Raw genomic sequence first — 19,512 nt, forward strand, 5'->3', positions numbered from 1 at the left:
GAATCACAAAAGTAGATGGAAAAAGGTAAACATTAGAATTACAGTTGATTCTGTTTTGTCAGTCATAAAATATATTAATAATTCATTGCAAATATATTGTTATTCATGGCAGAAACAGGAATGATTTTACTCTTGACGCAGTTTATGATTTTCTCTAAGCCCACTGGTGACTACCATGGAGCAATAAACTATAACATATTTTTGCTATGGTTTGCAAATCAGTCTTTAATGAACCTAAAGAAACCATCCGTTATTGTTATTGACAATTCACCATATCGTAGTACACTGATAGAAAAGATTCCAACAAGTGCATCGATAAAGACTTCAATTAGGAAACGGCTTGGAATACACAAATTAAGTTTTGGAGAAACCATGGAAAAGACTGAACTATTTCAAGTTATTACTCGGTAAACAAAAATGAAATATTTAATTGCGTTTTGCATAATTTAGAAATAGGCCTGAAAAAATATATTGTAGATAAAATGGCTAAATATTATGTCCATAGAGTACTGCGTCGTCCTATCTATCACTGCATTCAATACTGTCTGGATATGTGGAAAGAAGTATTGTATATAACAACACATCCAATTTGGATGAACTCGATCAGGTACACTGAAATAAATATTGGCAAATGCTGGAAATGCGAGTAACTGTTAGATAGAGTGGAAATTAACACATTAATTATTGAATTTCGAAAATACTATTCGATTCCGAAAGTGACATTGATTAAAATGTATTATGATGTATGACCAACCATTTTGCAGATATCGCAAATGCTTTTAGGAAGAATGCAGTGCAGAAATGTGAAGACTGCATCTAAGGAAACAGGAACTAAGGCTAAGAGTTAATTATGCTTCCTAATGAAGGTAAAATATATTACTCGGATATACAGTTGTTAATAAGCCTCCAGGATATACCACTACATAAAAAAGGCGCCTAGACTTCTACTTCATAGGTGGTGTGGAAGAGGGTAAATACATGAACAGAAAGAGAAAGAGGAGAGAGAAGAAAAGCAACCTAAAGAGAAAGGATAAAACACAAGTACAAACCATTATGGCTGTCTAATTAATTGCAGTTTAAGACCTTCAAAAATATTTTTATTAGATGTTATATTATTAAAGGTTGTTGAAAATGTTAACATAATGTTAAAATAAATATTTAGTGACATTATATTTGTTTCATTATTTTACTTAGATTAGAATTTTGTTATATATCAAAGTCAAAATGTTTGGTTGATAGAGATGATACGGCAATATTGCGATGTTTTGATGTCATCAATTAGTTGACTTAAGTTCATTGTTTTATTGAACGGGCTATATATATATATATATATATATATATATATATATATATATATATATATATATATATATATATATAGGCCTTTCAATAAATATAGCAATTTGTATGTAAAACCAATGTACCAATGGTAAATTTTATTTGGTTGTTTTTTATTGGTTTGTTTTTATCTTCATAAGAATACCTGAAGATTATTGCAATATTAGGTCACGTAATGTGTGAGTAGTAGAATGAAATACGACGATAACTGAAATTAAATTAAAAAATAAACTAATAACGTGTTAGCAAAGGAGGTCTAATTACATTCTCGAGATATTATTACTAAGTTAATTCATGTCATGAAAATTCAAGATTCCACGTCAAAAATAACAACTTATCATATAAAAAAATCACTTGGCACATTGCGACACTAATTATTCATTGTTCCAAAATTTAAAAAATAACCCAGTACATTACTATTTATTATTAATATATATTACGTCATATAAACATAACAACATTTGGCTTTTGATTTTCATTAATTATATTAACACACTAAGTTGTATCACACATATGTATTTTGTCTCAATTCTTGACCACCTAATATCATCTTCAATATTACATTTACTCTTCAATTTATTTCTTGATGATTAAAACTATTTGAAGAAATGAAACTATTAATAAAATTCCTGCAGGTTCAAGTATCGATCCTTTGGATGTTGATGTTGTTGTAGGTACAGTAGAAGTAGCAACATTAGTGGTAGCACTAGTAGTTGAACTACTAGTAGGAGAAACACTAGTAGTGGAAATTGTAGTAGTGGTATTTGTGGAGCTTGTGGAGCTTTCTGTAGGTAGATTATAATAAGCTAGCAATTGGATCTGATAAGTTGCTACCCAATCTAAGTTATTTATAGCAGATTTTTCAGCAGTTTTAGCTGCATCTAACACGGTGCCATTTAAAGTACCATTATTAATGAAATTATTCAACTAAAAAGGAAATTAACGTATTAAAATGAAATGCGATTTAATTAAATAAAAATCATGCTATTACCTTATTTAATTGAGCATCGGTTGTGATAAGCTCGGCGATCCTTTTTAGAATATTACCTACAGCGTTTAAACTAGTGTACCTAAAAATATCGAATAGTTAAACAGTATCTCGAATGCCAGACGCGCTTACCTTTCGGAAATCAAACTGTAGTTCTCAATAAAGAAATCCAAAGCTACATCAACACCTATGTCACTGTTTTGATAAACTGCAGCATATACGGATGCATAATCTTGTGATCTTATACCACTATTGTCATCTAAGGTTTTACGTAAATATCTAGAAAAAATAAACGTTGAGTTAAAATAATCTCACATTGTTGTTATTGTTACTTACTGTCTCAAAATACTTTCGTCAGATGAACAGCCCAATGTAGCTAAGAGAGTGACTTGTTCCGTCGATAGCTCTGTGTTGAGGAAAGCTTCCCATAAAAAGTTCCAATCAGCGGTGACATTGGAACTGTTTTTAAGTCCGTAACAATATACCAGAGATCTCAGATTTTTATTTGGCCTAAAAATTTTTTTTTGTTAATTTAAAATATTTCCCATTAAAATTATTGACAACTGACGAATCATTTGCTATTCAATTATAGTAGTTCAAGTATTTGGATACAGTAATACAGAAGAGGAAAGTGACTACTATACTGTTGAAGTAATAAGCCGAATGGAATAAGATGCAGGAGATTTTGCTTCTCTTGAGGTGGCGTATGTGAAAGAGAGGAAATGTTACAACTAAGATTAAAATCCACCTCTTTCCGATCTTGCTAATCCTTCTGTATAGCTCAAAAACTTGGACACTGTTACAGTCTGACATCTGAGAATGAAATGCTATGATTACGGCGAATGTTCACATATAGAGAATATAAATCCTGTGGAACCCACAGTAGCGTACTAGTTCTCCTAAGGCCGGCTGATAATATAGATGATGATGGTAATAATGATCAAACTACATCAAGTAGTAATACCAAAAAGATCAGTAAGTTCGACTTTTCGAATGTAAATGTTTTAGCAATACCACTGACAGTTAAGAGGACTTCAGTTTGGATTATATCAAGGCAAAGAGAATAAAATATTTTCGGGATTAAAAGATGTTACAGAAATAATATATCCTTTTTTGTATCCAAGCTGCAAATTATTTAAAAAATGTAAACTTTTACAATGGACTGTGTCCGTACTGACATAAATAATATATGGAGAGCATTTTGGAGAAAAAGTCAGCGAAACAAACAGTTAACTGATCTTTAAACAATAATAAAAAATATAATTTTTTAAATCAATAACTTTTACTGATAGGTTCGTTATTAAAAAAAGGGATACAAGATGCAAAAATGGATGAATTAGGGATGTCGAAGAAATTTCCATATATCGATAAATCGTCATTTTTTTTGGGTTAATATTTTTCGACATTTTTTCAAAGAATGTTCGATAGGTGTATTCAAAGTTGTAATCAAAGTATCGAAATTTTAAGTGCAAAGTAAAATATTGATATGAAATATATGATAATTCCAGGGTATTCAAAAGAGAATATCGAACTTTTATTCTGGCATTTGCCCTTCTAGTCATCAGGTGAATTTTGCACTGAAAAAGTTCGATGCAATTATAGAACATTTGTTTTGAGTTTCGCCCCCTGGATATAATGTGAATTGTGCGTGCTTTAGTATCGACATTTTGTGTTCGACGATATATCGATATTTTGGTTTGGATTATATTGGTTAATGTCAGAATAGAGTGGATAAGGACATCAATCCAAATATTGTAAATATTTGCATCTCATTTAATTTTTCAATATATACCTAATTGTAGGGCAAGGATATTCAACAACTTCAAATTTTCTTTACTGGCATATGTGTCAATGATTTTCTTGAAATTATAGTACCTATTAGAAATTTCCAGATGGCAATTATCTTTTTTCAGTAGCATAGAGCTATAAATCTGTGATTTTTCGAATAATGTTCGTCCGAATATCACTAAAATGGCATCGACAGATAACAGTACAGTAATATCTACTTAACAAACCTTGTTTGCGTGGTGGTGTAGTTTTTAAAAAGTTCCACAGCCGAAGCAGTGCAATTAGGATTGTCCAACTTGCAGGCCCATAGTTGCGCTTGTACTTGAGATAACGTGTAAATATGGTTCGATGCATTCACCACTGATAACGGCACGGAATTGACCAGAACTGAACTTAAATCGCTGATGTGATTCTACAAGCTCAAATGTTGTAAAATGATATAAATATAAGAGATAATACTCACAGAAATGCTGCTGTATAACGTCGAGTTTTTATTAAATCGCTTCAATAAATAATTGAAGCCGTTAAACGCCGAATACCAGACATGATACGATGTTTCGTTTGCCAAAAATTGGGTTATGTTAAAAAGCTGACCGTAGTTTATCAACCCAGCTCGAGCTAAATTAAAAGCGTCATCTACGATCTGAGCTCTATTAATTTCTGGAATATCCGAGAAATTAACTTCTTTCAAAGCTTCGCTCAATCTATTCCATAAAATCGAATCATAATTAACCCTGTAATAACCTACAAATAAATGCGTTGCTGATAACTCTGATAAGTAATTAGTATATCACTTAATACCTGACTGTAAATTATTTACAACAATCCATGTATCGTTTGCGTTTAGATTAATAAACTGAGCTGACTGATTTGGAGTCAACCATAGTGATGGAATAGTATTGGTAAACACGCTAGTGTTGCTAGACGTAGTGTAAGCAAGAGGCACATACCAAGATACATTGCTAGCTAAACTGCTGTTGAATACAAATCGTTTCTAAAAAAATAACAATAATTTAAAATTATTAAATCTAATATAATTGTGATGAACGTAAGCTGTAAATTCGACAGTTTCGCTTCTAAATAAATGATACTCTATAAATTGGCCAAAAAACTATCAACAATGTTTTTGGGGTGTAATTCAAACTTCTAAATGTAAAAATTAAATTAATGTGAAAAGAACCAATTTATAATAGAAAATAATTCTGCAGCAAGGTAATGTACCTTCACATAAACTAAAAAAGAAGATATAAAGTAGGAATTGTTTTTATGCCATCCATTTTATTAGCCAGATTAAGCTTCAACTGACTGTTCTCAAGTTTCAATAGTTTTATCTGTATATGTGTGGCTTTTATGAACGAAAATGTTATGAAAAATGTTACAAGCAGGCATGGAATATTACTTTATGAAAGCTCTTCAATGATTAGAGTCTATAAAATCGTTCAAAAAAAGGGAGTTAAATTTCAGGGCAATTTTTTTATTTCAGGCCTTAATCTATACTTATATTTATTTGTTATATCTGCGCCACATATCATTAGATATAGTTATGTTAGTTGACCTAGAAAGTTGTAGTAGCTGAGAAACATTCTATAAATTGTATTGTGATTACCGATAAAAAGTCGTAGAGAAGTCAATAGAGAAGCACAAAGTGTACAAAAAAACGCAAAATGTTACAAAAAAGTACCCAAACTGCAAGGAAGTCCACTTCAGAAACAACTTCTCTTAGAACACCACAATATTTAATCTCCACAGAATTTATTGATTACAAAATTTATTTATAACAAGCAAGCAGTAGAAACAAAATGACATAATAGTCGTTGAAAACTTAAGCCAGTTGTCTTTTGTTGTTGAATAAGTTTACAGTAATGTTTTCAGCAAATAATAATAATTCCCAAAACTTTTAGTATCAATATACCTAAAGAATAATTAACAAGAAACTTCAATATATAGGTCAAATAAATAACAAATCAAATAACAATTAATCAAATTTAAAAGTTAGTTGTAAATATTCTAACAATATTAAAGCTAAAATATCATATCAAGATTGAAATAAAACCACTGCAGTATATCACGGTAAAAAGAATAAGATAAAAAGAGAAGAAGAAAATAAATGACAGCATTTAAAGAACTTTTGAAATGAACAGTAGCTATATTGAAATAAAGAGTAAAACAAACACATATTTCTTTAAATCTTTAAGTCAAAAAGCGCTTACTAAGAACAGGTCTTCCGCTACATTGGTTCATTTATTCAAAAATGTATTAATTGAAAATTCATAATAACTGAAGACAATATTAATATAGTTAAGTAAAGAAAGGGGAATTCTCAACATTCAGATCTATTCCATCTGGAGTTTCGTAGGATAGTCACTTAGTACCACTCCTATACCCGATATATGCTGCCGGATCTCAACAACAAAAGAAATAGCAATAGTCAACAATATTTGCTCGACTAGAGGCTGAAAATTATAGCTCAATTATCTTATCAGTGGATAATAAATTCTATTTTTAATTTTGGACGACTAGTGGTCCACCGCAGATCAAAAAACATTTTTCGATTGATGACCAATGATTATCGTTACATAATCAACAGAGATCTGTACTTTCAACTTGAAATGATACGGATCCATGGAAATTATCCAAGATTGAGCTATAAAACATGAAAGAAACGATCCAAATTACACGTTCAGTTTTAATTTGATAGATACATATTAATATATTTATCTCGTACTCATCTTTCTTATGAATTTATCCAAGCACAAAAAAAAATAGTAATAAATTAATTTATAAGTTAAGTCTGTACTAACAAAAGTTGTCAAAAAAAAAACATTTGAATGCAGACGGAATCAATTTGTGTTCATAATAGTTGTTTACCTGAGTTACAGCTACTGTAGTACCATTGAGAACAACGTTTAAAACTGGATACCCTGGCGAATTTATCCAGTTAGACATAATGGTATTCAGATCGGCAGGTAAGGAAGAGTCATTGGAAATTTGTGATGAAATTGAGTTCCACAAGTCATCTGGCTCAGCTGCTTTGTAACTACTACAAATAGATATATAATTGTTTAGTATAATATGATCGAAATAAAATAGGTTACTGCGTACAAATTGTTTAAGTAGGTGTTCAATCCAGCCCTCCATGAAGATGAACCCAAAAATCTTTCCACCATCCTTAAAACGCTACCACCTTTATCGTATGTGATGCCACCGAACCTGGCTGAAATCTCATTCGGCGTTGTAGCGGAAGAACGGAGTGATTCAGAACTCGATGCGTCTTCTTCGAATATGTATTGGAGCGTTTTTGTCACGAATTGTTTATCCATCTCATAATCTGGCAATATCTACAAAAAAAAATATTGTTTTGGAATTACAAGGATTGTTAATTAAGTTCTAAGAAATATAGTGGATTTATTTATTTTTCAATATTAGTATTAAATCGTCAATCATTATATATCTCCTTTTAGCTCTACAAACACTTCAAAAATGTTTCTCTTGGATAAGAGTACATACGTAAGTTGACAAAAAGTCGCAAATAAACTTGCCTTCAGTTTCATAGCGTTGACCGGATTAAAATACTACTTTACTCATACTTGAATCACCCTATTCAAGTCCTGATTTGGAAGGTCTACGTATACTTCATGGCATGGTGAACATTTCCACATTTTATTTTCGAATATTTCTTCCGGGGCTTGGAAAGGTTTATAAAGGGGGGGGCCTTAGTAGTTGCTTTTAGAATTCAATTTATTTTTTCTTTTGGCAGCTGTTTTATAGTTGCACCTTTATTGAGAACCAATTTGTATAAGGACTGATACAAATTGTCATGTCTAATTTTGCTCTTTAGCCGTTAGATTTTTAAAGTGCTTCAATTTTTGGTATCAAGCATACATATTCAAATAGCGATTTAATTCTTTTATTTCTAATGCAGTTCAATGATGAACATTTTTCTTAAAATGTCGGCTGTTTTTAAATAACGTGTTCTCACATTGCAATTTATTGGATTATTCATTTGATGGGTATAAAAAGAGCAATGGTTTGTCACATACATTGTAGCTACTATATAAAATAGTAATCTCCTTTGAATGAATCAAAAATTTGGTTACCCAACTACTATTACAACTACAACTACTACTACAGCTGGCTGGGAGTTTTGTAGTTAATGTTAAATGTGGTATTGCAAGGGCATGTACACGAAATATTACCCTGGTCAATGTGGTATGTATTTATCTAATATCAATAACACTAGATTGTCTTTACTAGGCTTTGCTTGATTTTTATAGATGTTAATTTAGTTTGCGTCTAAAACCATTCTTATAAAGGAAACTGTAGTCCACTAAAAAGTTAGGAAATATGAATGCTGGCAAAACAAATTTTTAAAAACATTCATGCGATTATGAGTGTTATTTTAACGTCACGTTTCACATTATTTCTTCGCTGTTAAAGGTTTCTTGATGGATTGTTTGATACTGTGGTGATTAGTATAACACCCCATCTACCTTTTTGATGCATGAATCATCATATCAGGTAGATTTTATATATTATAAATGGAATTCTAAACTGCTTGTTTTTAAAATTCATATTATCTTGATCTAATTAATTAATTTAAATATTTTTTTGAACTCTTCATAATAAAAAAATTAATTACTTACCTCGTGTGTAATAAAATGTTCGAGTAATGTTGCAAAACCTTCATTTAAGAAAATTTCGGACCACCATTTGCATGTTACTAAGTTTCCAAACCACTGATGAGCCAATTCATGCGCAATAACTGACGCTATATACTGTTTATATGAATTTGATGTTTCAATATCGTCATAAAGTAATGCTCTCTCCCTAAAAAAGAATTGCGTCTCACCAACAGATTCTTATTAGGAATAATAGCAATTACCTATAAGTAACCAAACCCCAATTTTCCATCGCTCCAGCGGAAAAGTCGGTTATAGCAACTTGATCCAGTTTTGACATTAATACACTATAATTAATAGCAGTGTAAGCGTTAAGACTGTCAATTATAGGGGGGGTAACTTCGAGAGCCCAAGCTCTATTTGATGCAGTGTCATTTCTTGAGCACACCTAAATAACAAAAAAACATATAACAAGTATTTCCATAAGCTTTACCTTCGATAACAGATGGCGCTCTTGGGGTCACCATTGATTGGTTAGGAACGATGTGTTTCATAGTTTGGCTGGAGTTTTCGCTTTCAAAAAACTATGTCCTTAATTATTACCACATTGTGTAACAGTGGAACAAAAACATAATATTTCAGTGTCACGCAATTGGTTTTTGTGCAAAGGACGTGGTGCTAAAGAGTGGACTTAAGTGAGCGATTATGATCCACAAATCAAACAAGAAAACGCAAAAAAGACTTTCTTCCAAGAGTTATTAAATTAAAAAAAAACAATTCATTCAAAAATTAATAAACGGTAAACAATTATCATTGAGTACAAAAGCGAATAGCTGCTGGGAAAATACGTTTTGGAATTCATACTGTATTGAACGATAAAACTTATTGAAACTATTAAATTATATTTACATTAAATAAAATACATTACCTGATTAACTAAGGAGTTTTCTATGTTGACGCCTTGAGAACAAGTGAGATCAGATATAACGAAAGCCACTAAATACGAAGACATCTTTGGTGAGGGCTGGAATTGCGTGGTGGTAACATTTAGATCACTAAAAATGTGATATATATTAGTTTTGAAATATGTAGGATTTAAAACTAACAAAATTAAATTATTATACATATTACACAATACTATCGATTAAACCAGATTTTCATATAAATGAAACCATTAATTTTAAACAGATCACACACACACACAAACACACACACATCTGACAGTCAGGCATTAATACACCGTTTTGTTTTCGAACAATCTGAGCAGTATTAATCGCGGTATATAACACCTCCAAGTAGAAGAAGCTATCATAGAAATGTACGTGACCGTTGTCTAGTCCTATCAGCTTATAATTGTAGCAAAATTTAAATTCTAAATTGCAATGTTTTTTCCAAAGCCACCATTGTATTGCCTGTATCGAATAGTTTCCTAACTTGTATTGTCCCCAATATCCAATAATCCATGGCTGAGCAACTCCTCTAATGCAATGAGCCTTTGATGGACGTAGAACCAAAACTGCAAGCTTCTGCTCAATTCCAGTGGACAAGATTGGGGCATTTACAATATTTGGTGGCTTTTCACATTGATTGCTCAACAGCGATGCTTGTGCCATAGATATAGGGGCTGGAGGTATTTTTCAAAGCAGTTCCTAATTCCAATAATTCTTCGTTAGAGTACTTTTTAGTATTTTCATCCGCCTTTAGTAACCTTCCAGCGAAAATTTCAATCCAACATCAGCTTGATTGATTTGTGTTCGTGCAAGATGATTGAATTGTTAAAATATATTATATGTGGTACTGAGTTACGAAATATTTATTATATAGCCCTGCCTAGGGATATTTTCGTAATAGTAATTGAAAGAAACACACTTTGACATCGTTTACTTTATAGAACATATGAAAAACATGTTTCTTTTATAACAATGTGTATGCAGACTGATTTCACGTCAAAATCAAGAGAGGAGGATTTCAAACGACCTCAAATCCGGACATTAACTTCAAAAGAATGACCAAATTTTTACGACAAAAAATTAAAAGCGATCGACTAATTCATGTCGCCTGCCAACCTGACAAAACCATCACCTTGGAATAATAATTGATCGGTGAAGCTGAAATGCTCCCAATTTGTCAATATCTCCAAAGACATCGCTAAATAACCAAAAACTTATGGCGGATGATGAAAAATATATTTCATGTGATGAAACCAAACAAAAATGTTCAATTATTCAATAAGGAGACAAGTAATTTATATCGCATGACCGCACGACCCACAAAACTCTCTTGAGTTTGAGATGCTCAAAGCATGTTCAGTTGCTCCAATAAATACATCCTTTAGTGAATAAATAGATACAGACTTTGAATAATATGCATAAATTAATCGATCATAAGATTGTTTCAAAGCCTTCCGTGATAGCATTCGTATAGTCTATCAAATGCAGGTCATTAAAATTTATGATGTCAGGACGTCGCAATGTTACCGCACTAATTTTCGTTTACAATATTTTCCAGTTTGTTACCTTTAATGATAATCAGTAATATCTTGAAATTTTGTAAACATTTAATAACAGTGTCGACTAGTATCAACACAAAGCGAGTGTTTAGTCAGTTACATGTTCCGATGCATCAGTCACCATTCTGCCCCTTTTTAACTAGGGTAAAATGAGACAGAAAAAACATTTCTGAGATTTTTACAATTTTCACAAACTCCCTTTGGGAGTATATTATACGTCATGTATGACGTACACCGGTACACCTTTATTAGAAGGACTATATGCGGTGTTAAAAGCCAAACTAGGTTACACGTTGCTAAACAACTGTAAAAATGAAATCATCTAAGATTTTATCGCCATTCAACCAAAGCAAACTAAATAATAAACACCGAAATAACACATCCGGTAAACTACTATGACCATTATACTTAATACTTACCTAATGTTAGTACTTAACGCAGGAGTATTAAATAGTACCCTGAGACCATTAGGATAGCTCAGAGTTAAATCGAACACGGCCTTGAAACTAGGCTCGTCAAAACAAGGAAATGCGCGGCGAGCAAATGTCGATTCAAACTGAGTCGTCACAAAGTAGTATTTTGTTCCAGACTGTGTGTAACTGCTCTTGTATATTCCATACATATCGCTAGTACTAATATTACCATCTAAAGCAAAGTTAAAGTATTTTTAATAATTCTTATTTAAAATCCTTAATACACACTTACCGAATTCTAATAAAATAGAATAATTTACAGATTGCAACAAGGTACCGTTAAACTGTAGTGTTAGAAGTTCGGTTGTGGCGTTTGTTGTTATGTTGGTACATGTTATACTGCTGTTTACGCCACTGTTACTCAAATAAACAGAACGGACATTTAAGAATTTGGCACTGCTGTGTAACACCACAATATCGGTATCATTATTTGGTGTAAATGTTATTAGATTGGTACCTGAATAACTGGTACCATTTTCTGTAGAAAAAATTTCAGGAGAAAAATTCAGTTGGATGTCGTATCTTTCAACAGTGAAGCTGCCGTCGAGCCGGTATCCGTCAATGCAAATAGTTAAAGCAACTAAACTAACCAATCCCAAAATATAATCCATAGCGTATTAGATGTTTGGCATAGGTATATACTGAAACAAAAAATATATTATTAGGTTTTAGAATTAATTCGATTGTTTTAAGTCAAATTTTCGTTGTTCCGTCTGAGATCCGATTCCCCTTAAAACAGGTACACACCATTTCAGTATATTTTATTTAGTTAAAGAGTAAATGGATAATGTAATAATTATTATTAATTAATATTAATTATTGAAATAAAATAACAGAAGAAAAAAATCCCCCGAAAAGATTCTTCGCTATATAAAAACGAAAAAAAATGCCCCGAATATTGTATTTCAATTATTTATATTTATATTATATTGATTAAGTATTTTAATAGAAAAAACGACCTATAGATTTAGGAGTCGTGAAAAAGTGTAGAAAGTCGTGAATCAAGCAAGGTATCCTTAAAATTAGTTGTAAAGCAAATTTATATAACAGATCAATTGAAAATTCCCCGGCCTGACACATAGATGGCGCTACTAGAATTAAATTCATGCGTTTTTTCGTTAGCCCTAACACTCAAAAGATTTTTTTTAAAACATCTTTATTAGATACGCTTAGTACAATCTTAATTATACATTAATTTATTACTACATTTCACTTTTACTTAGATTAATTCACAAGCAAGACGAGTGCGAGAAAATAAATACTCAAAAATAAAATTACAATAACTTATAGCTATAGTTTACACTAAAAGTATACTTTATTACTAAAGGTACCCTCAAAAGTTGTGTGTATAATTTACTGTATTATAATATTTGACAGCTGCCCGATCATTAGTGTGTGAATTATAACATTTTGAGTGAAACAACTATTGTGAAAAAAATGCATAAAAAGGAATTTCGCGTGTTGATAAAATATTGCTTTTGGAATGGAAAAAATACAGTTGAAGAAAAAGCTTGATGCCGAGTTTTCGGACGCTGCCTCATATGTATTATTGATAAGTCTAGACGTGGTGAAATGAGCACCGAAGAAGGTGAACGCAGGGACACCCAAAAGAGGTTGTTACCGACGAAAAAAATTTTAAAATCCACAAAATAATTTTGAATGACTATAAATTGCAATTGAATGAAATAGCACTCAACTGAATATCAATGAAATAGCAGATATCAACTGAATGTGTACATCATATTATTCACGAATATTTGTGTTTGAGAAAGCTCTATGTAAACTGGGTACCGCGCGAGCTCACTTTTAACCAAAAACAACAACGAGTTGATTATTCGGAGCAGTACTTGAAGATGATCAAGCGTAATAAACCGGAGTTTTTGCGTCGATATATGACAATGGATGAAACATGACTCCATCATTGCACTCCGAAGTCCAATCGACAGTCATCCGAATGGACTGCACACGATGAACCCAAGCGTGGGAAGACGCAACCGTCCGCCTGCAAGGTTATGGCGTCTGTATTTTGGGATGCGCATGGAATAATTTTCATTGACTACATTGAAAGAAGAAGAACCATCAACAGTGACTATAACATAACGTTATTGGACCGTTTGAAGGATGAAAACGCCGAAAACGATCGCATTTGAAGAAAAAGAAAGTGCTGCTTCACCAAGATAATGCACCCTGTCACTAGTCAGTGAAAATGATGGCAAAAATCCATGAATTGAGCTTCGAATTCGAATTCGAATGAAGATGTGATTATGTTGAATAAAAAAAAAATATTGCCAAAAAATGTGTTTTACTATGGTAAGCCGGGGACTTTTCAATTGAACTGTTATGTGATGAGATCAGAGAAATGCAATCTACTAAACACTACCAAAATATGCATGAATCATGTATCTTACTGGGTTTTATCCAATAAAAGGGATTTCTTTCAACTTTTTTTATCAGTCTTTTATCAATGAAAAAAATAGAAAAAAGGAATAGCTAACTGATATTTTTAATATAATTTTCTTCACAATTATGAAGAAAAGTTCTTCTCTGACAAAAGCCTGACTGGCTTAAATGTCTTTCCTACAACATTACATATAAATGTATTTACTATTGTCATGATACAGCTCATGCGGCAAAAAGTTTTTTGAAAATTAGAAAAGGAAAAAGGGATCCTCCAGTTGATAACACCACAATTGGTCAATAAAAAATAAATACAAACAATCAGACATTCTAAATTTAAAAACTCATATACTCAAAATTATTAATAAATAATATATATTTTTTAATAATCGAGAATCTACCATTCCCCTTACCTTGATCTACTTCAGATTTCTAAATATTTCTTTCTTCCTTTACAATATCCGTCGCCCAAGATTTTATTATTATTATTTTATATATATTATTTTTATTTATATTGCATCTATCAACTCAAATCACACAAAAGTAATCAAAACCTTATTAGCAATAGCAAGACAATACTTTAAAAGATGTCTTTCAAATTAAATTATTTTACATCACATGCCTTTAATATTATTTTAAACTTATGAATACATGCCCTTATCTCAAATGAAGTATACATATTAGAAATAATTTTAAAAAATACGATCACACACCATTAGTATAAACAAATTATTATGAACGTCTAATTTATGATATAAAATATACCTAGTCTGTTATTTCAGCACTTGTAACTTTTTAACTAGAGTAAAATATTAGTTATTTTTAAAATTATTAATTCCAAGGTTGAGCCTTTAGTTAGCAACTGATAATGGAAACAAAATTGCATGTATTTATATATTCTTAATGAATAGTATGACTTAAGTGTAACACTAAAAAGTCAGGATTAAAATTAGGTTAACAGTACACATCATTTAATCCGTTTATACTATTATATTTAAAAAAATGCCTAATATTTTGTAACCCGAATTAGAATTAATTCTTATCAGTACCATCATTAGTAATATCAACGTTAAAATGCTTAATGTGACTATACTGTTACAATATATATATATATATATATATATATATATATATATATATATATATATATATATATATATTATTCAAATCAATATCTTATTTTCTCATAGAGAGAAAAAACCTAATACCAACACACAAGTCAAAAAGTATGCTCAGCGATATTTTTAGATGTAGCACAAGCCTTCGATAAGGTTTGGCATGAAGGCCTTGTTCATAAACTATAGAAAATGCTACTATGCTATTTAAATCATACATTACAACCAGAATGTTTAAACTCAAACAAGAAGAAGCTTACTCTAAAATAAAAGAAGCTAAAGCAGGTGTACCACAAGGAAGTGTACTGGGACCAATGCTTTATCTAATCTACACTTTTGATATACCAGAAACGGAAAATATTACGATGGCTACATTTGCTGATGATACTGTGATTATAGCTGTCGAAAACAATAGTGAAGAAATCTCACGACAATTACAACAGGCAAATGACAATATAAATAATTGGACACGAGCTTGGAAAATAAGAATTAATGAAAGTAAATCTGTACATGTGCAGTTCACCTATAAACAGACCGTACAAGCACACATAACATTAAATAATACTCATTTATAATAATCATTCCATATAGCAACGACGCTAAATATCTCGGAATGAATCTTGATGCAAAACTTCGCTGGAACGAACATATAAAGAAGAAAAGAACTGGAATTGAAATATAGGAAAATGTACTGGCTAACTGGAAGAAAGTCACAATTATCAGTACATAATAAATTGCTATTATATAGGCAAATATTGAAACCTATATGGACATACAGAGTTCAATTATGGGGATGTTCTGCAAAGAGTAACATAAACAAAATACAAAGTTTTCAGTACAAAGTCCTGAGAGGTATTGTGGGTGCACCCAAATACTATAGGACTGATTATCTACATCGAGACCTTCAGATACCCAGGGTCAGTCAAGAAATCAAGAAAATTGAAAGGGGGCATGAGGAAAGACTCCATTCTCACAGGAGTATTGAAATATTACAACTATTGGACACCACCAGAACAGGACACAGACTCAAAAGAATCAAACCATCTGATCTTGTGTAGTGTTGTGTAGTGAGGTGCATATATTAAAAATTCAGCAGTGACATGTATACACATTATTTCACCAGAGACTGAGATAGGCCCGATGGATCCTCCTAGTTATATACCTAGATTTAAGTTATCATAAAGACAAATTGTAGGTTAGACGGAAACGATTAGTAACAATATATTAATTAAATAATAAAAAAATATCTTATTTTCCCGATTCATTAATTAATTTGTTCCTTGAAGCCATGAAGTACTTGTCATAGTTCAGTTCAGTTGAACACACGTAGATAGTTTAGACACGTAAGATAACTTACCTGCGAGGTTGATTTTATTTATTCATATGGATTATTTCATTGGAACTAAAAAACATAAATAAGGTACATAGATGAATATAAAAATGTCATAAGGACAATCCACAATTAATTAAAAAACAGAATAGCCTCACAAACATCAAGTCTCCACCGATATTTTTTCATTCAATTTATTCCTTTGTTGAATCTAAGCACCGGACTTTCCTTGGATGTGCCCTTGTTAATTTGAATCTGAATAGATTTTACATGGTCGCTATTACACTATACTTGCATCAGTGACTGTTAGATTAGTGATTATTATATAATTTTTAATATTTAATATGATAACCCAAAATTAATTATAGATTAATTATGGGTAATTACTTAGATTCCAATAAATACTAATAGAGTATTTATGATCATTATATTTTGGTTCTATAATATAATATACTATTCCTATAAAGGAGGAGAAAAAATTTTAATTTTATTTGGATTCACACAAGTCATTAATATGCATTAATAAAGTTGTAAATACAAAAAAATTATGTATATATAGCCATACAAAAAGAAGTTTAATAAACCTAATCAGAATTAATGACATCAGCACGCCACAATGTTGACGCATCAAATTTTACTTTTGCTTTACAATTTATATTTTCCGGTTTATTAACTCTGGTGATTACCATTAATATTTTCAAGAACTTTACAGACATTTGGCAACGTAGTCCACTAATACGAACCCAAACCGAATTTATTAGTCTAGTTTGTTTACATATTTCGACGCATCAGACTGCTCTATATATCTTTAACTGTGATAAAAAGAGAAGTAAACCTGTACCGAATTAAAAAAAAATTTTGAATATTATAAACTGCCATTGAAACTATATTTGACGTCATCTATGAGGGGTTTTGCTGTATACGTCAATACTTAGGCCTATTTGGACATATGGTATTGAACTGTGGGGTATTACTCGCAAATCTAACATATCATAACAGTTATCGTCGATGCCCTATATTATGTGTCCAACAAACTGATTCAGCGCGATATCCCCATAGAACCCATAATGAGTATGATACGGAGTGTTAGAGCGGAGTAGTCTGAAAGACTATTAGTGCATCCCAATGCACTCGCCAAACAGTTAAATGTGCGCGATGACAGCGAAGTGAGTAGGCTCAAACGCAAACCATACGAACTGATTAATAGACACAGAATGAGATTCAAAAATCTATAGAATAAGCTAGAATGGTTTTTAGAATAGGTTAGGATAGACTTTAAAATAAGAAAGAATAGTATCTAGTATAAGATTTAGATTATAATTTGTACACTTACTGAAGTGATCTTCTACAGGTTAGGATAGTTATATTATATAACTGAAATAATATAATAATTCTTATTACCCACGGGCAGATGTTGACGTTCTAGGACATTAATACAAATAATCTATGAGAAATATTGGTTGTTTGATGATAGTTATATTCTGATGATATAATTCAGATTCTGAACTAAATAATAGCTTTATGGGGATAGTAAACAAATCTCTGTTAGAGATAACTTACGGTAGTCATTTACTCGTTGTTTGGAAGAATTTTAATTTCAATACTAATTACACAGAATCTTAGTCGTTTAGACCAATTTGTTAGAAGAGCCTGAAAATTCCTCCCATCCATGTTTTGCTTCATATTTTATTGTTCCTTATTATGTTCTATATATTCTAACAATGTATATTCTAAAATTATAAAACTAGTGTTAAATTCTTTGATTTCTCAAATATATAAAAAATATAGAAAATCTAAATTGAATGTAAACAAGCCTGCCACTGTTTATATATTTATTGTCTCAATGGAATTTTTTACATTCTCACTTAAATATTAATCATTATATTAGCATCAATCTGGAGTTATGGAATCAAAACTATCAGACTTTTAAATAAAAAACTAACCAAACTTTTATATTAAAGTATACATTCCCACATTTAGTTTTATCTGAATGAAATGCTAATTATAATTGACAAACAGAAGAAAATCAATGAATCATTTTGTTGTTGGATCATAACCAAAATGTATATGATTAAGATAAAATCTTAAAAATCATATTTTATGGAGAAATTATGTAGTTATAAAATAGTTAGTATCTGTCACCAAATTTACAATCCATTGAGAAATCCTTTGTGTAATGATGAAGTTTCAAAATTGCTTTTTGTTTGTTTTCTACTATTTTTTCTTGAGAAATAACTAAATATTCTGTAATCGTTGCATTGATTGCGATTATTTATGAAGAAAAAAATTTTTTTCCTCACTTTATTAACTATTTTTGTACATAAGTATGTACATCAATATACGCATACATGTACGTCAATACAATAAATATGTACATTCATTCCAATTGTTAATTTATTTTTTACATTTTAGTGACGTATCAATGAATTGCGTAGTAATTTAATTTATTCAAAACGAAGAAGAATAAATTATTCCAAAACTACTTTTGGGGCATTTTAGAAGTAATTTAAAATTTTATTTAATTATTAAGTTATATCTACTTACAATAACAATATGCTATAAACGTTTATTTTTTATAATTTTCTTTCCTTTTACTCAGTAAAGCTTAATGTCTCTTTTCTATATGATGCATTCTACTGCTCTTTTTGAAGTGATTCACAGTAATTATATTCTATCCATCCCTGACATCACTTCTCCATCTTCTGTATGTCCTGATCAAACCATGATTTAAATTAACTTAAGTTCTTATAAAAGAAGTCAGAATGGGTGAGTAATCATTAAAGGACGAAAGGAACCACAATAAATTTGTAGTTAAGTATTTGTATTATTCCCAACGAATATACCTTTTTCGTTTTAGCTTCTAATAAAGGAGGAAATTTTATACCGAAATATTTTTAAAAATCACTAATTTTTATTTAGATAAGTTTTTACAAATATGTTAATTAAGCCAAAACT

General features: G+C 30.8%; 1 protein-coding gene across 1 annotated transcript in view; it reads right to left on the reverse strand.

The window, feature by feature from the left end:
• Positions 1 to 1,751: 1,751 nt before the first annotated feature.
• Positions 1,752 to 19,512, reverse strand: part of LOC143196323 (uncharacterized) — a 47,908-nt gene continuing 30,147 nt past the window's right edge. The window contains exons 18-31 of the mRNA XM_076403988.1: positions 11,948 to 12,334; positions 11,662 to 11,887; positions 9,662 to 9,788; positions 8,997 to 9,181; positions 8,758 to 8,941; positions 7,217 to 7,452; positions 6,983 to 7,154; positions 4,916 to 5,108; positions 4,578 to 4,858; positions 4,342 to 4,526; positions 2,663 to 2,836; positions 2,459 to 2,605; positions 2,330 to 2,408; positions 1,752 to 2,265 (exon numbers count right to left, since the gene is read on the reverse strand). Of these exons, the coding sequence (XP_076260103.1) occupies positions 1,915 to 2,265; positions 2,330 to 2,408; positions 2,459 to 2,605; positions 2,663 to 2,836; positions 4,342 to 4,526; positions 4,578 to 4,858; positions 4,916 to 5,108; positions 6,983 to 7,154; positions 7,217 to 7,452; positions 8,758 to 8,941; positions 8,997 to 9,181; positions 9,662 to 9,788; positions 11,662 to 11,887; positions 11,948 to 12,334 (2,927 nt within the window). The 3' untranslated portion in view covers positions 1,752 to 1,914. The remainder of the gene's footprint in view (positions 2,266 to 2,329; positions 2,409 to 2,458; positions 2,606 to 2,662; positions 2,837 to 4,341; positions 4,527 to 4,577; positions 4,859 to 4,915; positions 5,109 to 6,982; positions 7,155 to 7,216; positions 7,453 to 8,757; positions 8,942 to 8,996; positions 9,182 to 9,661; positions 9,789 to 11,661; positions 11,888 to 11,947; positions 12,335 to 19,512) is intronic.

This window comes from Rhynchophorus ferrugineus, unplaced genomic scaffold (assembly GCF_030347505.1).
Source record: "Rhynchophorus ferrugineus isolate W39M unplaced genomic scaffold, kcgeb_rfMv2 rfM4, whole genome shotgun sequence".
Classification (NCBI taxonomy): domain Eukaryota; kingdom Metazoa; phylum Arthropoda; class Insecta; order Coleoptera; family Curculionidae; genus Rhynchophorus; species Rhynchophorus ferrugineus.